The sequence below is a fragment of the Coenobita brevimanus genome, chromosome 63, assembly GCF_032717465.1.
Source record: "Coenobita brevimanus isolate Jiangsu-jjx chromosome 63, ASM3271746v2, whole genome shotgun sequence".
Taxonomy (NCBI): Eukaryota; Metazoa; Arthropoda; class Malacostraca; order Decapoda; family Coenobitidae; genus Coenobita; species Coenobita brevimanus.
The window spans coordinates 20,221,693-20,239,934 of NC_137016.1; the positions used below are offsets into that span (position 1 = coordinate 20,221,693).

At 40.0% G+C, this 18,242-nt stretch overlaps 1 protein-coding gene across 1 annotated transcript in view; it reads left to right on the forward strand.

Annotated features, from left to right (window-relative positions):
- The first annotated feature begins 275 nt into the window (after nucleotides 1-275).
- Nucleotides 276-18,242, forward strand: part of LOC145404384 (cholecystokinin receptor type A-like) — a 75,381-nt gene continuing 57,414 nt past the window's right edge. The window contains exon 1 of the mRNA XM_080275906.1: nucleotides 276-353. Within this exon, the coding sequence (XP_080132032.1) occupies nucleotides 276-353 (78 nt within the window). The remainder of the gene's footprint in view (nucleotides 354-18,242) is intronic.

The window sequence follows — 18,242 nt, forward strand, 5'->3', positions numbered from 1 at the left end:
TCCCCTGCAGGTTCATTGTGATCGTGTTCCCTGTGCGGTCCCGGTCCTTGTGTACCATGAGCAACTGTCGCCGCTCCATGCTGTTCGTGTGGGTCACCTCACTGCTACTGGCCTCCCCGTCATCAGGGTCATGGTAGGTTAACTGTGATCACAGCAGGTCATCTGGGGTCATCGTAGGTCAACTGGGGTCATAGTAGGTTCGACTGTGTAATGGTGCTGTATGTCAGGCTGAATCATGATAGGTGAGAGTGAGTTATGATAGACTGTGTAAGGTTATGGTAGAGTACTTCAGGTTGCGGCATGAAATTGGAGAGTCACTCTGGATCATGGTTGGCCACAAGGGGTCAGGGAAGGTCAGAAGGGCCATGGGAGGCAGGCTGCGTCATGGTAGAACATATTGAGGGATGGTAGGTAATGCCTGGTTTCCATATAGTAATCATACTAGGTGTTGGGCCCTGTTTTTGTTGGTTGAGAAAGTTCCTCAGCTTGTTAGTCTTTCCAGCTGATTTCATCGTAGGTGTTGAGCAACACTATGTGTGTATCAAACATAACGAAGACGTGCTGGGGAGTCTTCAAAGCCTTTCACAATACGATCTTCAGAGTATGATTAGTTCTCGTCACAAACGAAGGTGCTTATTGTGCTGGGACGTTGCGGGGTCACATTTGCCAGCAACAGCTTTGCCGTCACAGGATCACGAAAGCGGCCGTCACAGGAACACATAAGCGGCCAAAGCACCCCACCAAAGGACATTTCCCTGATCTTTCTCACAAACATATGCTCACACTTATGCACGCAAAAACTCTGCGTGCCTTGACCACCCATTTCATCAACAAAACCATTGCAGAAGCATAAAAGTACCCAAAACACTCCCTCACTGGACATTAATGGGGATTTTTTTTTGGAATGTGTTATTGAATCCTCAGTGAAAGAGGATGCAGGTTTCATTAAGAAAGTTTGTATAGGTTTGGAACTTGTGTTACATACATACAGTATATGCAAAGTCACCGCCAGTACTATAGTCTATTTTACATATATTAGACCGTAAGCCAAGGAAAAATTAAAGAAACTGTTGTTAATTGGGAAGAGTTCAGTTACAAGTAGTTATGTTTGATCCCACAAATTTATAGACGGTGAAATCTTGATAGGCTTAAGAGGCATGTTAGTTAGATTGTGAATGATAAGGTACAGCTTTTCTAGGTAATGTTGGTTGTTCGATGAGCTATTCTATAGAGACTGAACCAAACAAACCGTTTATGTACACTTGGCAGGATTTCGGACTGGACCACTTGGTTGCGGGATTTGGCTAACGTGGCAACAGCGCGCCAAGTGTGTGTGTGTGTGTGTGTGTGTGTGTGTGTGTGTGTGTGTGTGTGTGTGTGTGTGTGCCCGACAATTTTTCGAATCGCTAAGCTTCATCCTCCGAATTATATTATGTGGCCATTGTATTATGCTATGATATAGGCTGTTAAATATTATGTGACTGGGATAAGGGGCTGTGCACTATAATGATTATAGTTTGAGTTATATAAAATAATTCTCTTGCCTTGTAACGTGAACCACGATACAGGTTGAGTTGTGGTTCAGAAACAGAGGGCAAGTTCACCCAGAAATTGCGCGATGTAGGGGGAAGGGGGAAGTAGTGAGTGATCGGCCAACAGTTATAATATATTTTTAGTCATTACAGTATAGTTATTAAGGTGTCAATGGTATCCTGTATCCTAAATAATAATAAACCTATTTATTTTTATTCCCTTTATATAGACTCGATTACACAATAGGACACCCCCTGCCTTGTTATATGCAGTCTGTTCCACCTCCTTGACTCTCTCTCTTTCTCTCTCTAAAACTCCTCAGCTGGCTGTTAGTACACACACACACACACACACACACACACACACACACACACACACACACACACACACATTATCAGTTTGTGCTAATGAGTAATGACGTTGCATTTAGTATGTTTACATAAAATTTAATACTGTGTCAATATACAAGTGCAGTACATGACCACCTTACATTACGGATTACGTTAACCAGTAATCAACACTTATTTGCATAGTTTATGTTTCACTAATAGTCATGGGGTAGCCATACCCACAATGATATATTCGTTAATGCTAAAAGTAATCATGTGTTCATTGGCGGATACCAGTTAGAGGGGAGGTGGCCGCTGACACCTCCAATCCTCATACTTACGGCGGTGAGTTGTAGTGTCACTACAGAGGTTCCTGTTCCTCCAGCTAGGCTATGTCAATAATTAAAGTTAACATACTGATGAACAGCCATTTCTTATGAAAATTACAAACATCCTATATGGAACTCTCAAAATACATTTATGAAGCATATTGTGGGAGCTTTCCAGCTCTCACGCACGAGTCACAGTCTTGGTCCTTAGTTTCGGTATTGCCATCCTGACAGTGTGCAATGTTGATGAACATGCTATTAATGTTAGTTCTATATGCTTGTTTACTTATGGAACAACAGAATTCAAAGCAGGATTTCATTCAGTACACAGAATGCCAAATACAGTATGTGTGTGTGTGCGTGTGGGTGTGGGACAATACGTGTGGTGGGGGTGGGGGGAGTATAGTGACTATGAAATGTGTGTCATAATGGTAATATGGGTGTGTGCATACATGGCTAAGGAAGTCCAAGACTCATATGTAATCTTTGCCTTTAAAACTTGATGACACATACCTCAGTATATATTTAGGTTCTGTTGATAAGTTTGTAGCATGTTACATTATTATAATTTTATGATTACATTTCGGGGGTGAAATCTGAAACACCATATAAAGACAAACACTAAAGTATTATAATACAGTAACATGGAATCCATATTACATGAATAACTATTTCTTTCAGGAGAAAATAATGTTACTTTAATGTTCAATACAAAATTACACTGTAGGAGCATCTGTTTTTAATGGCAGCTTACCAGATTCCCAGCGATCAGTTTATTAAGTTATACAGTACTATAGCATAGATTTATGCAATATAACCTTTATATATTGTAATAACTATGTCAGGAAGGCTCACACAGTTGACTTTCACGTAAACTACTTCGAAAAGGCACGAAGTTAAGTGTTTAACCCCTACACCTCGAGCATGTTTACCAATGTTTTGCGTGTCCCGTGGGGTTATTCGGGCTCCGACAGACTCTCAAAAAATATTTGCCAAAAATCAGTTATTAGTCCTAGACTATTAAAATTACATATGCTTATGGCACATACCTTCACCTTTCTCCTGGAATGTTTGTTGAGCCTTCGTCGTTACCGTAGGACTTGTGGAGACCTCTGAAGTTGGGTAACGAAGTCTCCACTTTACACTTCCCGACAACCCGTAATATGATTACCACAGCCAGATATTAACACTATAAACACTACTCTATGATTTTCAAGTTGTTTGGGATCCATACTCAAAAAAAAAAAAAAAACACTGTGAAAGCAATGAAAATTAAGAGCGCATCTGACCGTCGCACTTGCGCTAGTTCGCTCTTGGTACTCTGTCATTTATTATTCATAAAACCCCATCACACTTTATATTTCTATTACTATATCGCACTTATATATATCTGGAGTTTTTCTCCATAAGTTTCCTTCAGTAGTATTAGTTTATTGTCACTGAAGTCATTCAATTTTTCATTTAGTAAAATACGTAGAGAGCCACGGATTCACTTTCACTGTTATAACATAAAGTATTTGTACTCATATTCTTATATTACTAATTACTTACATTACTATTTACATCTATTGTATTTTCAATATTTACCCTTCTATTTCATTTACACTATGTTAGTCACTGTCACTTTCAGTAAGATAAAACTATAATACACTGTTCAATCATATGTACTGAACATCCATTGCTTTCACTTGCTATTTACACATTATTTACACATTACTCTCCTTTCCCACTTGCACTGTTAGAACTGCTTCTGGCTGTGGTAATCAAAGAAGCAGGTAACACAGAGGGGAACCTGGCACTCAGCGCACTGGCAAGAGGTGCGTTTGTGCTCAAGTGTGCGGCTGGTGGTATGTGCACACACCTGACACCTACGGATTGCAGCTTTCCTTTTACCTGTGGCAGGCATTAGCTCCAGTCTGTGCCGATCCATATACGCCCTCTGCTCAAGTCGGTCAGGAAGTGTTACTGGATGGCGCCTTGGAGTTGCTGCTGTCACCCTACCATATCTTTCAAACAGCTGCTGGACACAAGTCCTGGCGAACAACCTCAGGGAGAAGGACTTGGGTGGCTTGACCTTCATCTTGTACGGGATGAAGGCGTTCAGCATCGTCATATCTATGAGATGAAGAAAAACTTTCCTGTATCAGCTAGTATTCTTCCTGAGGCAGTCGATCTCACCAATCATCATGTCGGACTTGTCCACCAGCCGCATATTGATATTGTAGTCCAACACAGCATCAGGTTTCATCACAGGTTCGCCTGTCCTACGGTCGACCTTCCCACTGTCTGTCATTTCCCCCTTATGTACGGTTATGAGCATGTGCACGACCCTCTTCTCATGCCACCATATTGCCAGCATTTTCTCAGACTTGCATAGGTGCACGTCTCCTTGCTGCGAGGTTCCTGCCTCTGTGAATTTAGGGAAGTGGGCACGATTACTTTTGACAGTACCGCAGGAGCCAATGCCGTGCTCTGAAAGGTATTTGACAAGTTTCGGTGCTGTATAATAGTTGTCTGTATACAGCACACGATTCCCACCAAAATACTTTTCTAGGAGCACTTTCACTACACAGCCTGAGAAGCCAAGGGGATGTGTTTTATCCACATTGACAGTGCTGGCTGAATAAATGACGAAGTCAAGGATGTACCCCGTTTTACAGTCGCACAGTACAAAGAACTTAATTCCAAAGCGATGGCGTTTGCTTGGAATGTACTGTACAAACCGAAGACCTCCTCTGAACAAAACCATGGATTCATCAATGACAACCTTCTGAAAGGGGTGGAAGAATGACATAAACTTATCCTTCATTTTGTTCAGAATCTCCCGGATCTTCCAGAGTGGGTCGGTTTGGGAAGGTACATCGTTGTCGGCAAAGTGCAGGTTTCCCATGATGTTCCGGAAGTGATCTCTGGCCATGTACTTATTGAAGGTGGGTAAGGGTAGTAAGGGGTCCATGGACCAGTATTCTTCCAACTCATGCTTCTTGGAGTGTGGCATGAGAAGCATGAGGGCAAAGAACACATACAGCTCCTGCACTCCCAGCATGGACCACTGTTGCATCTTGGCTGCACGTGTACCACTTGCAGCACGTTGTGATTCATACCTGTTGGTCTCATCACATATGTGCTGCATGACTTCGTCATCTAGGAAGGCCAAAAGGTAGTCCACACACTCAGCATTATCGTCAAGAGTGAAGGCAGGCTGTACTCCTGAGGAGCTCTCATCAAAAACTAAATGTTCTGGCACAAAATCGGACCCTTCCGTCCACGCGAAGGCGTCCAGGATTCCCTGTCGTGGCGGTGTAGGGTGGGTGGTGGTGGGTGGCTGTGAGGCAGATTTACCCCGTTCAAGGTCACTCGCACTGACCCTGGGTTGCTGTACAGCACTAGCAGCCCTTACTCTACTAGCAACTCTACTTTTATGGGTCAGGGATTTACCTCTTCCTCTACAGCCTGCCTTCACTGTTGATGCTGGTGGTGACTCCGACGACGAAGACTCCAGAGATAACTCAGCAGACGAAGAGGAAGAAATGAATGAAGTGGGGTTTGGGGAACGGGGAGGTGAATCAACTCGGGACTCATGGCGGGCTGGGTCATGTGGGGCCATTGTTCTGGGGCTAACACGCCGCCTTTTCACTCCCTTCCCAAATTCCTTCCCTTCCTGCACTAACAGCTCCTTTCCCTTGGAGCTAGGGATAACTTCCGACACTGAAGCACTCGTACTAGCACTTTCTGGCACGATTACCTCACCCGGCTCATCACACGATTCACCCGAATCGTCAAAATCACTATCCATCATCACCATGGACAATTCTGCTAGTTCACGTGCCACTGCAGAGTCACTAAGTCCTTTCCTGCTTCCCTCACGACTTTTTATGGGTGTAGAGGTCACGGGGCCCTTTGCAATGGGCGCAGAAGCAGCAGAAATGGCGGGGCGCAAGTGCGACATGGTTTGACCACAGCGGAGGACAAGGAACTAAATGCTGTGGCTTATCTGAGAAGGCAAGGGTTGACAATAACACTGAGGCTGACAGCTGCTAACTTACATGCTAATAAATTATTGGTAGAAAATCTCGGCAATACATAAAGAAATAGGTAGTTCCAGGTGAATGTATATATATTTTTATTACAGACATAGACTACAAGGCATAATTCAAAGGGGAAATTACCGTGGAAATGTAGCGAATGAATGCACGTGAGGTGTTGTCAGGTGATAATTAGCCAATTCCTGGTGTATAACACTATCACTTACCGTATTTTTTTTTTGGTATATATTATTTTGTATAAGTATAGGGCATAGGGTTTATTTCAATGGATGAAATCTGTGGAAAAATCCGGGGGAGATTTGCTTAGTGCAGCGCGGCCTGGGAGGTGAGAGGACAGGGTAATGGAGGGCAGGTAGGGAGGGGAGTCAGGAAGGGGGGAAAATCGCTAAAATGTCAACAATGGATGGGAGTACAGATGAGATTTGGAGTGCTGACTAGTGTTGGACATTGGCAGTACTGATAGATGATACAAGCCACCACTTGAAAGCCCGGGATAATTCAAAATAACACAGAATCACAAAAGTGACGCCCTGCGGTATGATCCATTGTGCCCGAGCGTCACGAAAGTGACGCCCCGAGGTTAAGGGGTTAATAGTTTGAGAAGCTCACGTATTTTTTGGTGTGGTTATAAATCAAATTGTCCTTTACTGGCTAATGTAATTCCTTATAATCTGAGCATAGTCAAGTGTAAAACCAATTCCCTATGTCGCATAGTAGTTTGAAAATGATCACTGATAATAATATATGACGGCTGCATGACCCTCCCCAGTGACCACACCCAGAATCTTTGTGTTATTTATTTTAATGCTGGGCCACTTCGAACAGATATGAGTAAATGATACCATAGCCCCCGTGGATTTACTGATTATAACCTAGCCAGTATGAACTTTCTTGATTAATATGTGAGTGTTAAAGTTAGAACCTACATAACACACACACACACACAGACATACACACACACACACACACACACACACACACACACACACACACAGAATATATATAAATATATATATATATATATATATATATATATATATATATAAATATATATATATATATATATATATATATACACATGGTAGTGAATTGTAAGAATTATGGTAAACAGACAGGTTGAGGAAAAACTGGAGAGTGTGGAAGAACAGTAGGGAGATAAAGGCCAGATTATAGATATACGTTGATCGTATGCCTGACACTTCTCCATACGACTGTTATTGGATATTTTGTATTCATAAAATTTAATGATAGAGAAAAGATTTCTAGAGGCGACAGTACTGTAATGCACATGTATAAAATTATTGACGATATGTATAGCAAACATATTTTTATACTGTGTCACTAAATAATTTTAATATTAAAAAAAGAAACATTTAGGGATCAATTGATATTCATAATAATAATATGTCTAGATGAACGCATATTACCAACACTTGCACCACTGTTTATTAAGACTTACAATCCCCATAAAATAAACCAATCAAATAGTGGATAATTTACTGTAACATGAAAAACGGTGGCTTTTCCTGAAGCGTCAAAGATATTAGAGATGAAACTATATGAGCGATGTATAAGTATTCTATTCACTTGCAGTTACAACCGTAGAAACATCTACGAGGAGGCCAGAAGTGGACACGTCACCGTCAATGTCTGGGGATGGGTGTGCATCCACGGCATGGGTGACGTCACCAGGATAGAAGGGAGCTTTACTGCAAAAAAAATACATTGAAATTTTGTAGGATTTTTACTCCCCTCAGTTCATGAGCGGAACTCTCCGCTTCCTTCCGGCCCTGTAAATTTAGTTTAGGACCGCTGCCCCATCCACACGGCAAGAAGAGTCTCAGAATGGTTTGGAGGTCTAGAGGACTCGCAGCTGCTTGACTGGCTCAGTAAGGAAGCAGACATGAACCCCATCGAAAATGTATGGGGGAATATGGTTAACTGTTGGAAGCCTAGGAGTGAATGGACACCAGATGAACTACTGGCCCACATCCATGCCTCGTAGGAACAATTCAGAAGCCAGAAACAACTCATACGGAACCATGTCGCCTCTATGCAAACAGACTATGAGAGGTGAACGAGAAGGAGGGTGGGTTACTTCCTGCCAATGAATGAGTTCCATACAAATCTTATGTATTTTTTTTTTATTATCCTCTGATTATAATGGATATTATTCCATGCAGTATAACAATCTAAAAGTATCTTTAATAACTTAATATAACTTACCTGACAATATAACTGGTACGACACTACCTTATATAATTTGCTCACTGACGTGTTTTTATTACGGGGCACTTATACAGGAATTAGTGACGATTATGTGCATTTCTTAACGCAACTTCCCTGTTTCAATAGCAGTTTTTTTCCGTTAAATTATGATGCTTTCTTGATTGGCACAATCACAACTCTCTAGACATTTTGCCAACTCGCTTGACATCTTGGCACCTGTTGACATGCCTAAGGTGCTGTTTTCCAGTCATGATAAAGATTTTAAAAAATTACTCAGGAATAAGTTGGTCAATGTGTGATCAATAACAAATACCGATAAACTACTAACAACTGCACTTGCTGCCTGTTCGATGTAGTTTCAAGTGAACGTCCACCATGACATAGTTTTTAATACAATACATAACATATTACTTAAAGCTACAGCATAACGTAACATACTGATCAAAGGAAATCCGATAATCTAAGCTTAAGAAAAGCTGCACTTACAACGTATTGAAATAGATGTTATAATACAGTAATATTTCTTCCTGAAATATTATTATTCATGCATTTTGACACACATAATGCATTTTATTTTTTAATATTTCAGTGTTTGTCTTTATATGGTGTTTCAAGTTTCATCCCCGAAATGTAATCATATTATAATGTAACATGCTACAAACTTATCAACAGAACCTAAATAAATACTGAGGTGTGTGTCTTCAAGTGTTAAAGGCAAAGATTACATATGAGTTTTGGACTTCCTTAGCCATGTATGCACACACCCATATTACCATTATGACACACATTTCATAGTCACTATACTCCCCCCACCCCCACCACACGTATTGTCCCACACGCAAACGCACACACACACATACTGTATTTGGCATTCTGTGTACTGAATGAAATCCAGCTTTGAATTCTGTTGTTCCACAAGTAAATATGCATATAGAACTAACATTAATAGCATGTTCATCAACATTGCACACTGTCAGGATGGCAATACCGAAACTAAGGACCAAGACTGTGACTCGTGCGTGAGAGCTGGAAAGCTCCCACAATATGCTTCATAAATGTATTTTGAGAGTTCCATATAGGATGTTTGTAATTTTCATATGAAATGGCTGTTCATCAGTATGTTGACTTTAATTATTGACATAGCCTAGCTGGAGGAACAGGAACCTCTGTAGTGACACTACAACTCACCGCCGTAAGTATGAGGATTGGAGGTGTCAGCGGCCACCTCCCCTCTAACTGGTATCCGCCAATGAACACATGATTACTTTTAGCATTAACGAATATATCACTGTGGGTATGGCTACCCCATGACTATTAGTGAAACATAAACTATGCAAATAAGTGTTGATTACTGGTTAACGTAATCCGTAATGTAAGGTGGTCATGTACTGCACTTGTATTTTGACACAGTATTAAATTTTATGTAAACATACTAAATGCAACGTCATTACTCATTAGCACAAACTGATAATGTGTGTGTGTGTGTGTGTGTGTGTGTGTGTACTAATAGCCAGCTGAGGAGTTTTAGAGAGAGAGAGAGAGAGAGAGAGAGAGAGAGAGAGAGAGAGAGAAGTGGAGAAATGAATTCCCCGAGCTAGGCAACTAAGGCCATATAGCCCCGCTGGGGTTACAGGAGGGAGCTACCCCTCCCGGCAACGGTAGCCCGGGCGAGGCTCGAACTTGCGACCTCCCGATCACAAGCTCAGCGCGCTACTGCGCCCCCAGAGAGAGAGAGAGAGAGAGTCAAGGAGGTGGAACAGACTGCATATAACAAGGCAGGGGGTGTCCTATTGTGTAATCGGGTCTATATAAAGGCAATAAAAATAAATAGGTTTATTATTATTTAGGATACAGGATACCATTGGCACCTTAATAACTATACTGTAATGACTAAAAATATATTATAACTGTTGGCCGATCACTCACTACTTCCCCCTTCCCCCTACATCGCGCAATTTCTGGGTGAACTTGCCCTCTGTTTCTGAACCACAACTCAACCTGTATCGTGGTTCACGTTACAAGGCAAGAGAATTATTTTATATAACTCAAACTATAATCATTATAGTGCACAGCCCCTTATCCCAGTCACATAATATTTAATAGCCTATATCATAGCATAATACAATGGCTACATAATATAATTCGGAGGATGAAGCTTAGCGATTCGAAAAATTGTCGGGCACACACACACACACACACACACACACACACACACACTGGGACGCGCTGTGCCACGTTAGCCAAATCCCGCAACCAAGTGGTCCAGTCGGAAATCTTGCCGAGTGTACATTGTTGAGAGAGAGAGAGAGAGAGAGAGAGAGAGAGAGAGAGAGAGAGAGAGAGAGAGAGAGAATATTCCCTTCAAGAATCATCGAAACAGTCTCAATCTTTTTTCACCTTATTTTTCTCCAGCTGCTCTATTACTTTAATCTCTTGTGCTTCCTCAGAGGTTTCCCAAAGTCTTTCCTCTCCGTAATGGTCAATTCCGAGGCAGAGAAGGGCGAAAAAGAGTCTGGCCAGAAAAACTTTGTGGAATAGGAAATGAAATGAGATAGACCATGGAACACACACACACACACACACACACACACACACACACACACACAATAAGAAAGACACAACCATCAGTGAACTAACCGTGGAACTGAGTACACTTATGAAGAAAATGAGTGAAATGGCAAGTACAGTAGTCAATCACGAGAGTGTTATGGAAGAGTTCAAAAATGACACAGAGACAATTAGGCAAGTTAGCAGTCTTATTGACCAGAGCAGTGATATTGAGGAGAAGATAACACAAGTAAATGAAGCTGTGCAAAGCTACAAAAATGATGTAGAAACCACGTATGCTGAAATGGTGAAAGTAAAGAAAGACTTAGAAACAAGGGTGGAGGAAAAAAGCATTAAAAAGGAGGTGAAAAGAATAATCCAAAACAATCCAAAGTTAGTCAGAGATTCAGTAGAGATAAACAAATCAATAGTAATCGCTGGTATAGAAGAGGATGAAGTTAAAAACAAGATCACAAGAGACAAAAAGGAGATGGCAAATGTAATGAGCTTACTGAAAGAAGTATCAGAGGAAATCTGTAGTAAAGACATAGAGGAACACAAAAGGTTAGGGAAATACGAGAAAAGCAAGACAAGACCTCTAAATGTGACTTTCCAGAGTGTAAACACTGAGGAAGAGATACTAAAAAATGCAAAGAATCTTAAGGAAAAAGAGGAGTTCAAAAATATATGGATAAAAAGATGCCTAACACAAGAGGAACTGGAATTACTGAAAGAGAAAAGGGAGGAAGCAAAAACAAAAAATGAGGGAAGATCAGAAGAGGAGAAGAAGAAATTTTTTTACAAAGTAATAGGATTGCAGGTACGAAAGTGGTACACAAACAGGATGGAAGAAAAAGGAGGAAGGTAGTAGAACCATGTCATGACAAGTATATAAACAAGATGATAAAGTTGATGTACTCAAATGTGGATGGAATGGTATCTAAATTACTAGAGATGAATGATTATGTCAGAGAAAATGAACCACAAATAATATGCCTAACTGAAACAAAATTAATACCAAGGATATCAAATGACATACTAAACTTAGAGGAATACAATATATGGAGAAGAGACAGATATTTAAAAAAAGGAGGAGGAATTATAATATTAACTAAGAAAAATCTAAAAGTCAAGGAAATAAAACTAGATATACCATCACAAGTAGAACTGATTGCAGTAGAGATCGACACATCTGAAGGTAAAGTAATTGTAGCCAATTTGTACATGCCACCCAGATCAAACATATGGGAAAGAGACGAATATGAGGACCTGGCAGAGAGTACTATTCAGAGTGTAAGATCATCGCTACATAAAATGGAAGAGAAATCGGAAAGAATTATACTAACTGGGGACTTCAATACAAATATAAATTGGAATACTCTAGATATAAATAGCCAAGAAAGCTGTTGGGATCAAAAGCTCCTGGATCTCGTACAAGAGTTTTTCTTAACGCAACATGTGAGGGAAACCACCAGAAAAAGAGGACTTGATGTACCTTCAGTGCTAGATCTAATATTTACAAGGCAAGAAAATGATATTGACAGTTTAATATATCACCCTCCACTCGGCAAAAGCGATCATGCAGTACTAAATTATAACTTCAGGATAGCATATGACATAGTAAACAGCAATGATAGTTACAAAAAGAGCCTAAACTATAAAAAGGGAAATTATCAAGACCTAAAGAAGTATTTCTTAGAAGTTGATTGGGAAAATGAGCTTAGAGGACAAGATTTAAATGCTGTATATAAAAATTTTTGTGAATTTTATGAAATAGGAGTCCAGAAGTACATCCCACAGCACAAAGAAGCAGATAAGAAAATACAGAAATGGTTCAATACAGAATGTAAAAAATCAAAAGAAAGAAGAGATTTGTTGTGGAATAGATACAGAAGACACAATAGTGAAAGGGCGTATAATAATTACAAACAGGCAAGAAACGACTATACAAGAATAAGGAGGGAAGCCCAAAAACAGTTTGAGGAGGATATAATAAATAAAAGTAGTGATCAACCAAAGCTGTTTTACAGCTATATCAGAAGCAAAACTAAAGTAAAAGATATAATACAATCCATTACGGACGAGGGAATCACTTATACACAAGAGAAAGATATTTGTGAAGCACTAAATAAGAATTTCCAATTAGCTTTTACAGAAGAAAAAAATTTTGAGAGGGACTATGTGGAACACGCATGTCCACACATACTACCAGATATACAAATAGCAGAAAAAGTAATACAGGAGGAGTTAAGTAGATTAGACAGAGGAAAAGCAAGTGGTCCTGATGAAATTTCATGTTGGGTATTACGAGAATGTGCAAAGGAGTTATGTAAACCATTATTTTTAATTTTCAAGAAATCCTTGAGTCAAGGTAAACTACCTGATATTTGGAAAAAAACAAATATTGTCCCCTTATTCAAGAAAGGAAATAGACAAAATCAACTCAACTACCGACCAGTATCACTGACCAGTGTTGTCCTAGCTAAATTATTCAGACTATGCATACGTACTTCCTTATTCCCAAATTCATGGAAAGAAGCCAATATCCACCCAGTTCCGAAGAAAGGAAGTTCGTCTGACCCCTCCAATTACAGACCAATAGCTGTCACATCTTCTCTTGGTAAGGTATTTGAAACTTTAATTAATAAGCATATTGTTAAACATCTTGAATCCAACAACTTAATTAGTGATAGACAATACGGTTTTCGCCACGAAAGATCCACCATTGACATACTCAATCTCTTAACTCATACCATCCATCAATCAATTGATCTTTTTGGAGAAACTCATGCAGTAGCTCCTGATATCTCTAAAGCTTTCGACAGAGTATGGCACCGTTCCCTGCTGTCCAAACTCCCTTGCTATGGACTAACGTCTTTTGTTCCTTTGATTTCTTCTTATCTTAGTGACAGGAAAATAAGAGTAAAAGTAGATGATGTATATTCGAATTTCCACTCAATTAACGAAGGCATGCCGCAGGGATCAGTTCTGGCGCCAACCCTATTTCTGGTTCATATTAATGATCTCTTATCTGTCACTCACAATTCCATTCACTCATATGCAGATGACTCAACACTACATAGTTCATTCACACTCAGACATCCATTTACAAAGTCTAATATTTCTACCTCTCAACTCAGTACAGCCATCTCCATAAATCAAGATCTATCTACAATCAGTGAATGGGGACAAAACAACCTTGTCTCTTTTAATGCTAGTAAAACTAAATATATACAGTTTACTAATAGACAGATATTGCCAGATTCGTACATTACCTTCAGTGCTACTAATATTCCCATCTCCAAAAGTATTGAAATTCTTGGTGTCTCACTTAACAGTGCCTTGAACTGGACCTCTCATGTCAGATCACTTGCTAAAACCGCCTCAAAGAAACTTGGATTATTGTACAGAGTCCGTAACTTCTTCACTGATGAGCAGTTAGCTATAATTTATAAGAGTCATGTGCGCTCTCAGCTTGAATATTGCTCACCCTTGTGGAATGGTTGTGGAGAGGTTGCATTAAGACAACTAGACAAAATTCAGAATAAAGCTGTTAGAATCATTAACAACCCTGCCATTACATATAAACTACCTCCCCTGCAAGTAAGAAGGAATGTTGCCTCCCTTGCATTATTTTACAGATATTTTTTTGGCAAATGCTCAGACGAAGTTGCGTCCATGGTGCCACCTCTCTATGCCTTCCCTCGTGCTACACGGGCATCTGGTAGCGCTCATGACTGGAATGTCACTCAACCATATTGCAGAACTTCTGTCTATCAGAATTCTTTCATTCCCCGAACTGCATCTCTCTGGAACTCGCTTCCCCAGAGTTGTTTTCCTCCAAATTTCAACCCACAACTGTTCAAGTCTAATTGTTACAGATATTTTATGAACAGAGGACACCAGTAATCTGGTGTATGGATTATTTTTTTTTACCCATTTGTTTTTCCTTCCTTTGTTCTGTTATTTATAAAAAAAAAAAAAAAGCAAGGTATTAGAAAAACTTATAAGAAAAGCTTGGGTAAATCATCTAGAAGAACACAGTATGATAACAGAAAGACAGTTTGGTTTCAGAAATGGAAAACCATGTGTTACTAATCTGTTGAGCTACTATGACAGAGTAACAAACACAATACAGGAAAGGGAAGGATGGGTGGACATATCTATTTAGATTTCAAGAAAGCTTTTGACACAGTACCACACCAAAGACTTTTATGGAAACCGTACCATCAAGGAGGAATTCGAGGCAAACTGTTTTGTTGGATGCAAGACTTTCTCATAAAAAGAGAAATGAGGACAGTACCAAGAGGAAACTACTCATCATGGAAAGAAGTGACCAGTGGAGTACCACAGGGTTCAGTGCTGGCACCAATCATGTTTTTAGTGTATATAAATGATATAAACAGTAACACTGGAAATGAGAGCTATCTGAATATGTTTGCAGATGATGCAAAAATACAAAGGAGAATTACTAACACAGACTCTTGTAAAGAGCTACAAGAAGAATTAAATAAACTTCATGAATGGAGTAGTACATGGCAAATGGAATTCAATGTGGACAAGTGTCATGTAATCAAGTTTGGTAAAAGTGGAAAAAGACCTGATTGAGATTATAAGTTAGGAAATAAAACCCTATACACATCAGAAAGAGGGAAAGACCTAGGTGTGATTATCAATAACAGACTATCTCCGGCTGACCACATCAGCGAGAAGGTACGGAACATGTATACACTGCTTGCAAATATGAGAATAGCATCCACATACATAAATGAAGACATGCTAAGAAGGATAATAACATCATTCATTAGACCAACCCTGGAATATGCATCAGTAGTCTGGAGTCCTCATCTCAAAAAGCACATAGACAAGATTGAAAAAGTTCAAAGGGCCGCTACAAGATGGATACCAAGCTTAAGGGACCTAAGCTACGAAGAAAGACTAAATAAACTGAATCTACCAACACTACGGGAGAGAAGGAAAAGAGGTGACATGATAATGCTATATAAATGCATATCAGGAAAGGAGAAAATAGATATAAATGATTACTTAACATATGGAGAAGCATCAGCAAGAGGACACTGCAAAAAACTGCATAAGAAGAGAGGTGATAAAGACGTAAGGAAATTCAGTGTCCCAAACAGAGCAATTGATCAATGGAATGCACTACCGAATGAAATAGTGTGTGCCAAAACAATTCACAAATTTAAGGATATGTACGATAAATATGGTTTAAGACACGGGACAGTACGAGCTTGACTCATTCCTGTAAAGATACAATTAGGTAAGAACAATTAGGTAAGAACACACACACACACACACACACACACACACACACACACACACACACACACACACACACACAATTATTGCAACGAAAAAACAGGTTACTGATATACTCATAATAATGTATTCAGGGAATGCATTGGAAAAAAGGGGGGTTACTGGTAACACCATTATCACATAAGTTTCTGTGACCTACTCCCAGCTGAATAAAACATGTGTGACGTTACCCTAATTACAATACTAAAATTATCTCTACCATTAGAAGGTTAATAAGGTAGATCAGCGAGTGGAGACTAATGCCAGAGGTGGTGATAAACATTAGAATTTCCTTTGTGATACCTGCTAAGGAAGGAGAAAGCAGTATGTTTTCCAGTCTGGAACTAAAACTGTCAAAGAATTTGATCGTCAGTAAAAATAGGAGAAAAAATCACTACAAACATAATTAGTTATTGACAAGAAACCTGTACCCAAGGTGGAGATGATTTAGGAACATCAAGTTGGGCAACACGGTAACAAGTGAGATCATGGCGCAAAAAACAGTAATTTTCTCGGGAGTGAGTTTATAACAAGAAGGAGGATACAGAAAAAGGGGCTGCTGTCAGTAGCCCAAGAGGAAGAGAATATGAAGGAAGAACGAAGCTGTAAGGAGAAGAATGTTGTTTTGAAAAGAAAAAAAATGCAAGGAAAGGTAATCATTGCTGCAAAAACTAACTTCTTCACTTCTAAGGCATATTAGTTATTCGTGTTATTACACCCGCTCTGTCGAAGAGAGAAAGGGTGTTTTTCTTTTTAATGTGTGTGTGTGTGTGTGTGTGTGTGTGTGTGTGTGTGTGTGTGTGTGTGTGTGTGTGTACCCGTTTGTCTGTCTGTCTGTCTGTGAACAAGTCAAACAGTTTTTATCCGATTTTAACCAAACTTAGAGTGGAGATTGGCAGCCTAGGAGTTGACCGATATTATGTCTTTGAGAACAATTGGTCAAAGGTCAAGGTCACGGTAGTAGGTCAGAGCATGACCTAGCAAGGTCAGCTAAAATCGTTTTTATCCTTTATAGACCGATCTTCGGGGAAGGGTGGAGAGTAAGGTAAGGGCATCGACTTTCAGAACAATCAGCCAAAGGTCAAGGCCAAGGTTCAGGGGCAAATATTGAACCGTTTGTCAGTGCGGAAAAAGAGCAAGTTTTTATGTTTTGACCCAGACTTGATGGAAGGACTGACGATTACCAAAGAGGTTGACTTATTGTTTTTGAGAACAATAGGACGGTGTCCCACGGCAAGGTCAGATTAAAATGTTTCTTTTTCAGATTTGACCAAACTCTGTGGAAGGCATCAAGGTTAGTCGAGGATAAAGAGATTCGAGTTTAAGAACAATCACTTAAAGGTCAAGGTCGCAGGGAAAGGTCGTTGATCAATATCGCATGTCAAGGTCAGCTCAAACGGTTTGTTCAGATTTAGACAAAACTTGGTGGACGTGTTAAGGGTCACACAAAGACGAAGTAATCTGATAATGAGATTTGTTGGTCGAAGTTCAAGGTCACAGGGAAAGGCCAAATTTTCGGCCCAAAGACCAGTTCGGGTGTAGTACTCTGAGTGCTCCTTCTTGTTGTTAGATGGCTTTTGTTCAGCTTAGATCCCGCTTATATTAAAGTACTTAATGAGGGATATATCTAATCCACACAGATTGAGAGACCAATTCCAAGAGTGAGAAAATCGTCTGGAGACAACGAGAATAGTAAATACAACATCGTAGAGAATGGGCAGCTCCAGTAGTAGCTGACACCCCGGGGTCATGTGAAATGTGAACACAGTGAACTCCAGACTGAAGTTGCCCTTCTCCTGCAGTCTACCATCGTCCTTTCAGGGTACAGGGAGTGAAATGAGGAGCGTTTGTACAGGCAGCCTGCAGAGCCGGCCACTTATACTGTGCCAGGGAGTGAAATGAGGAGCGTT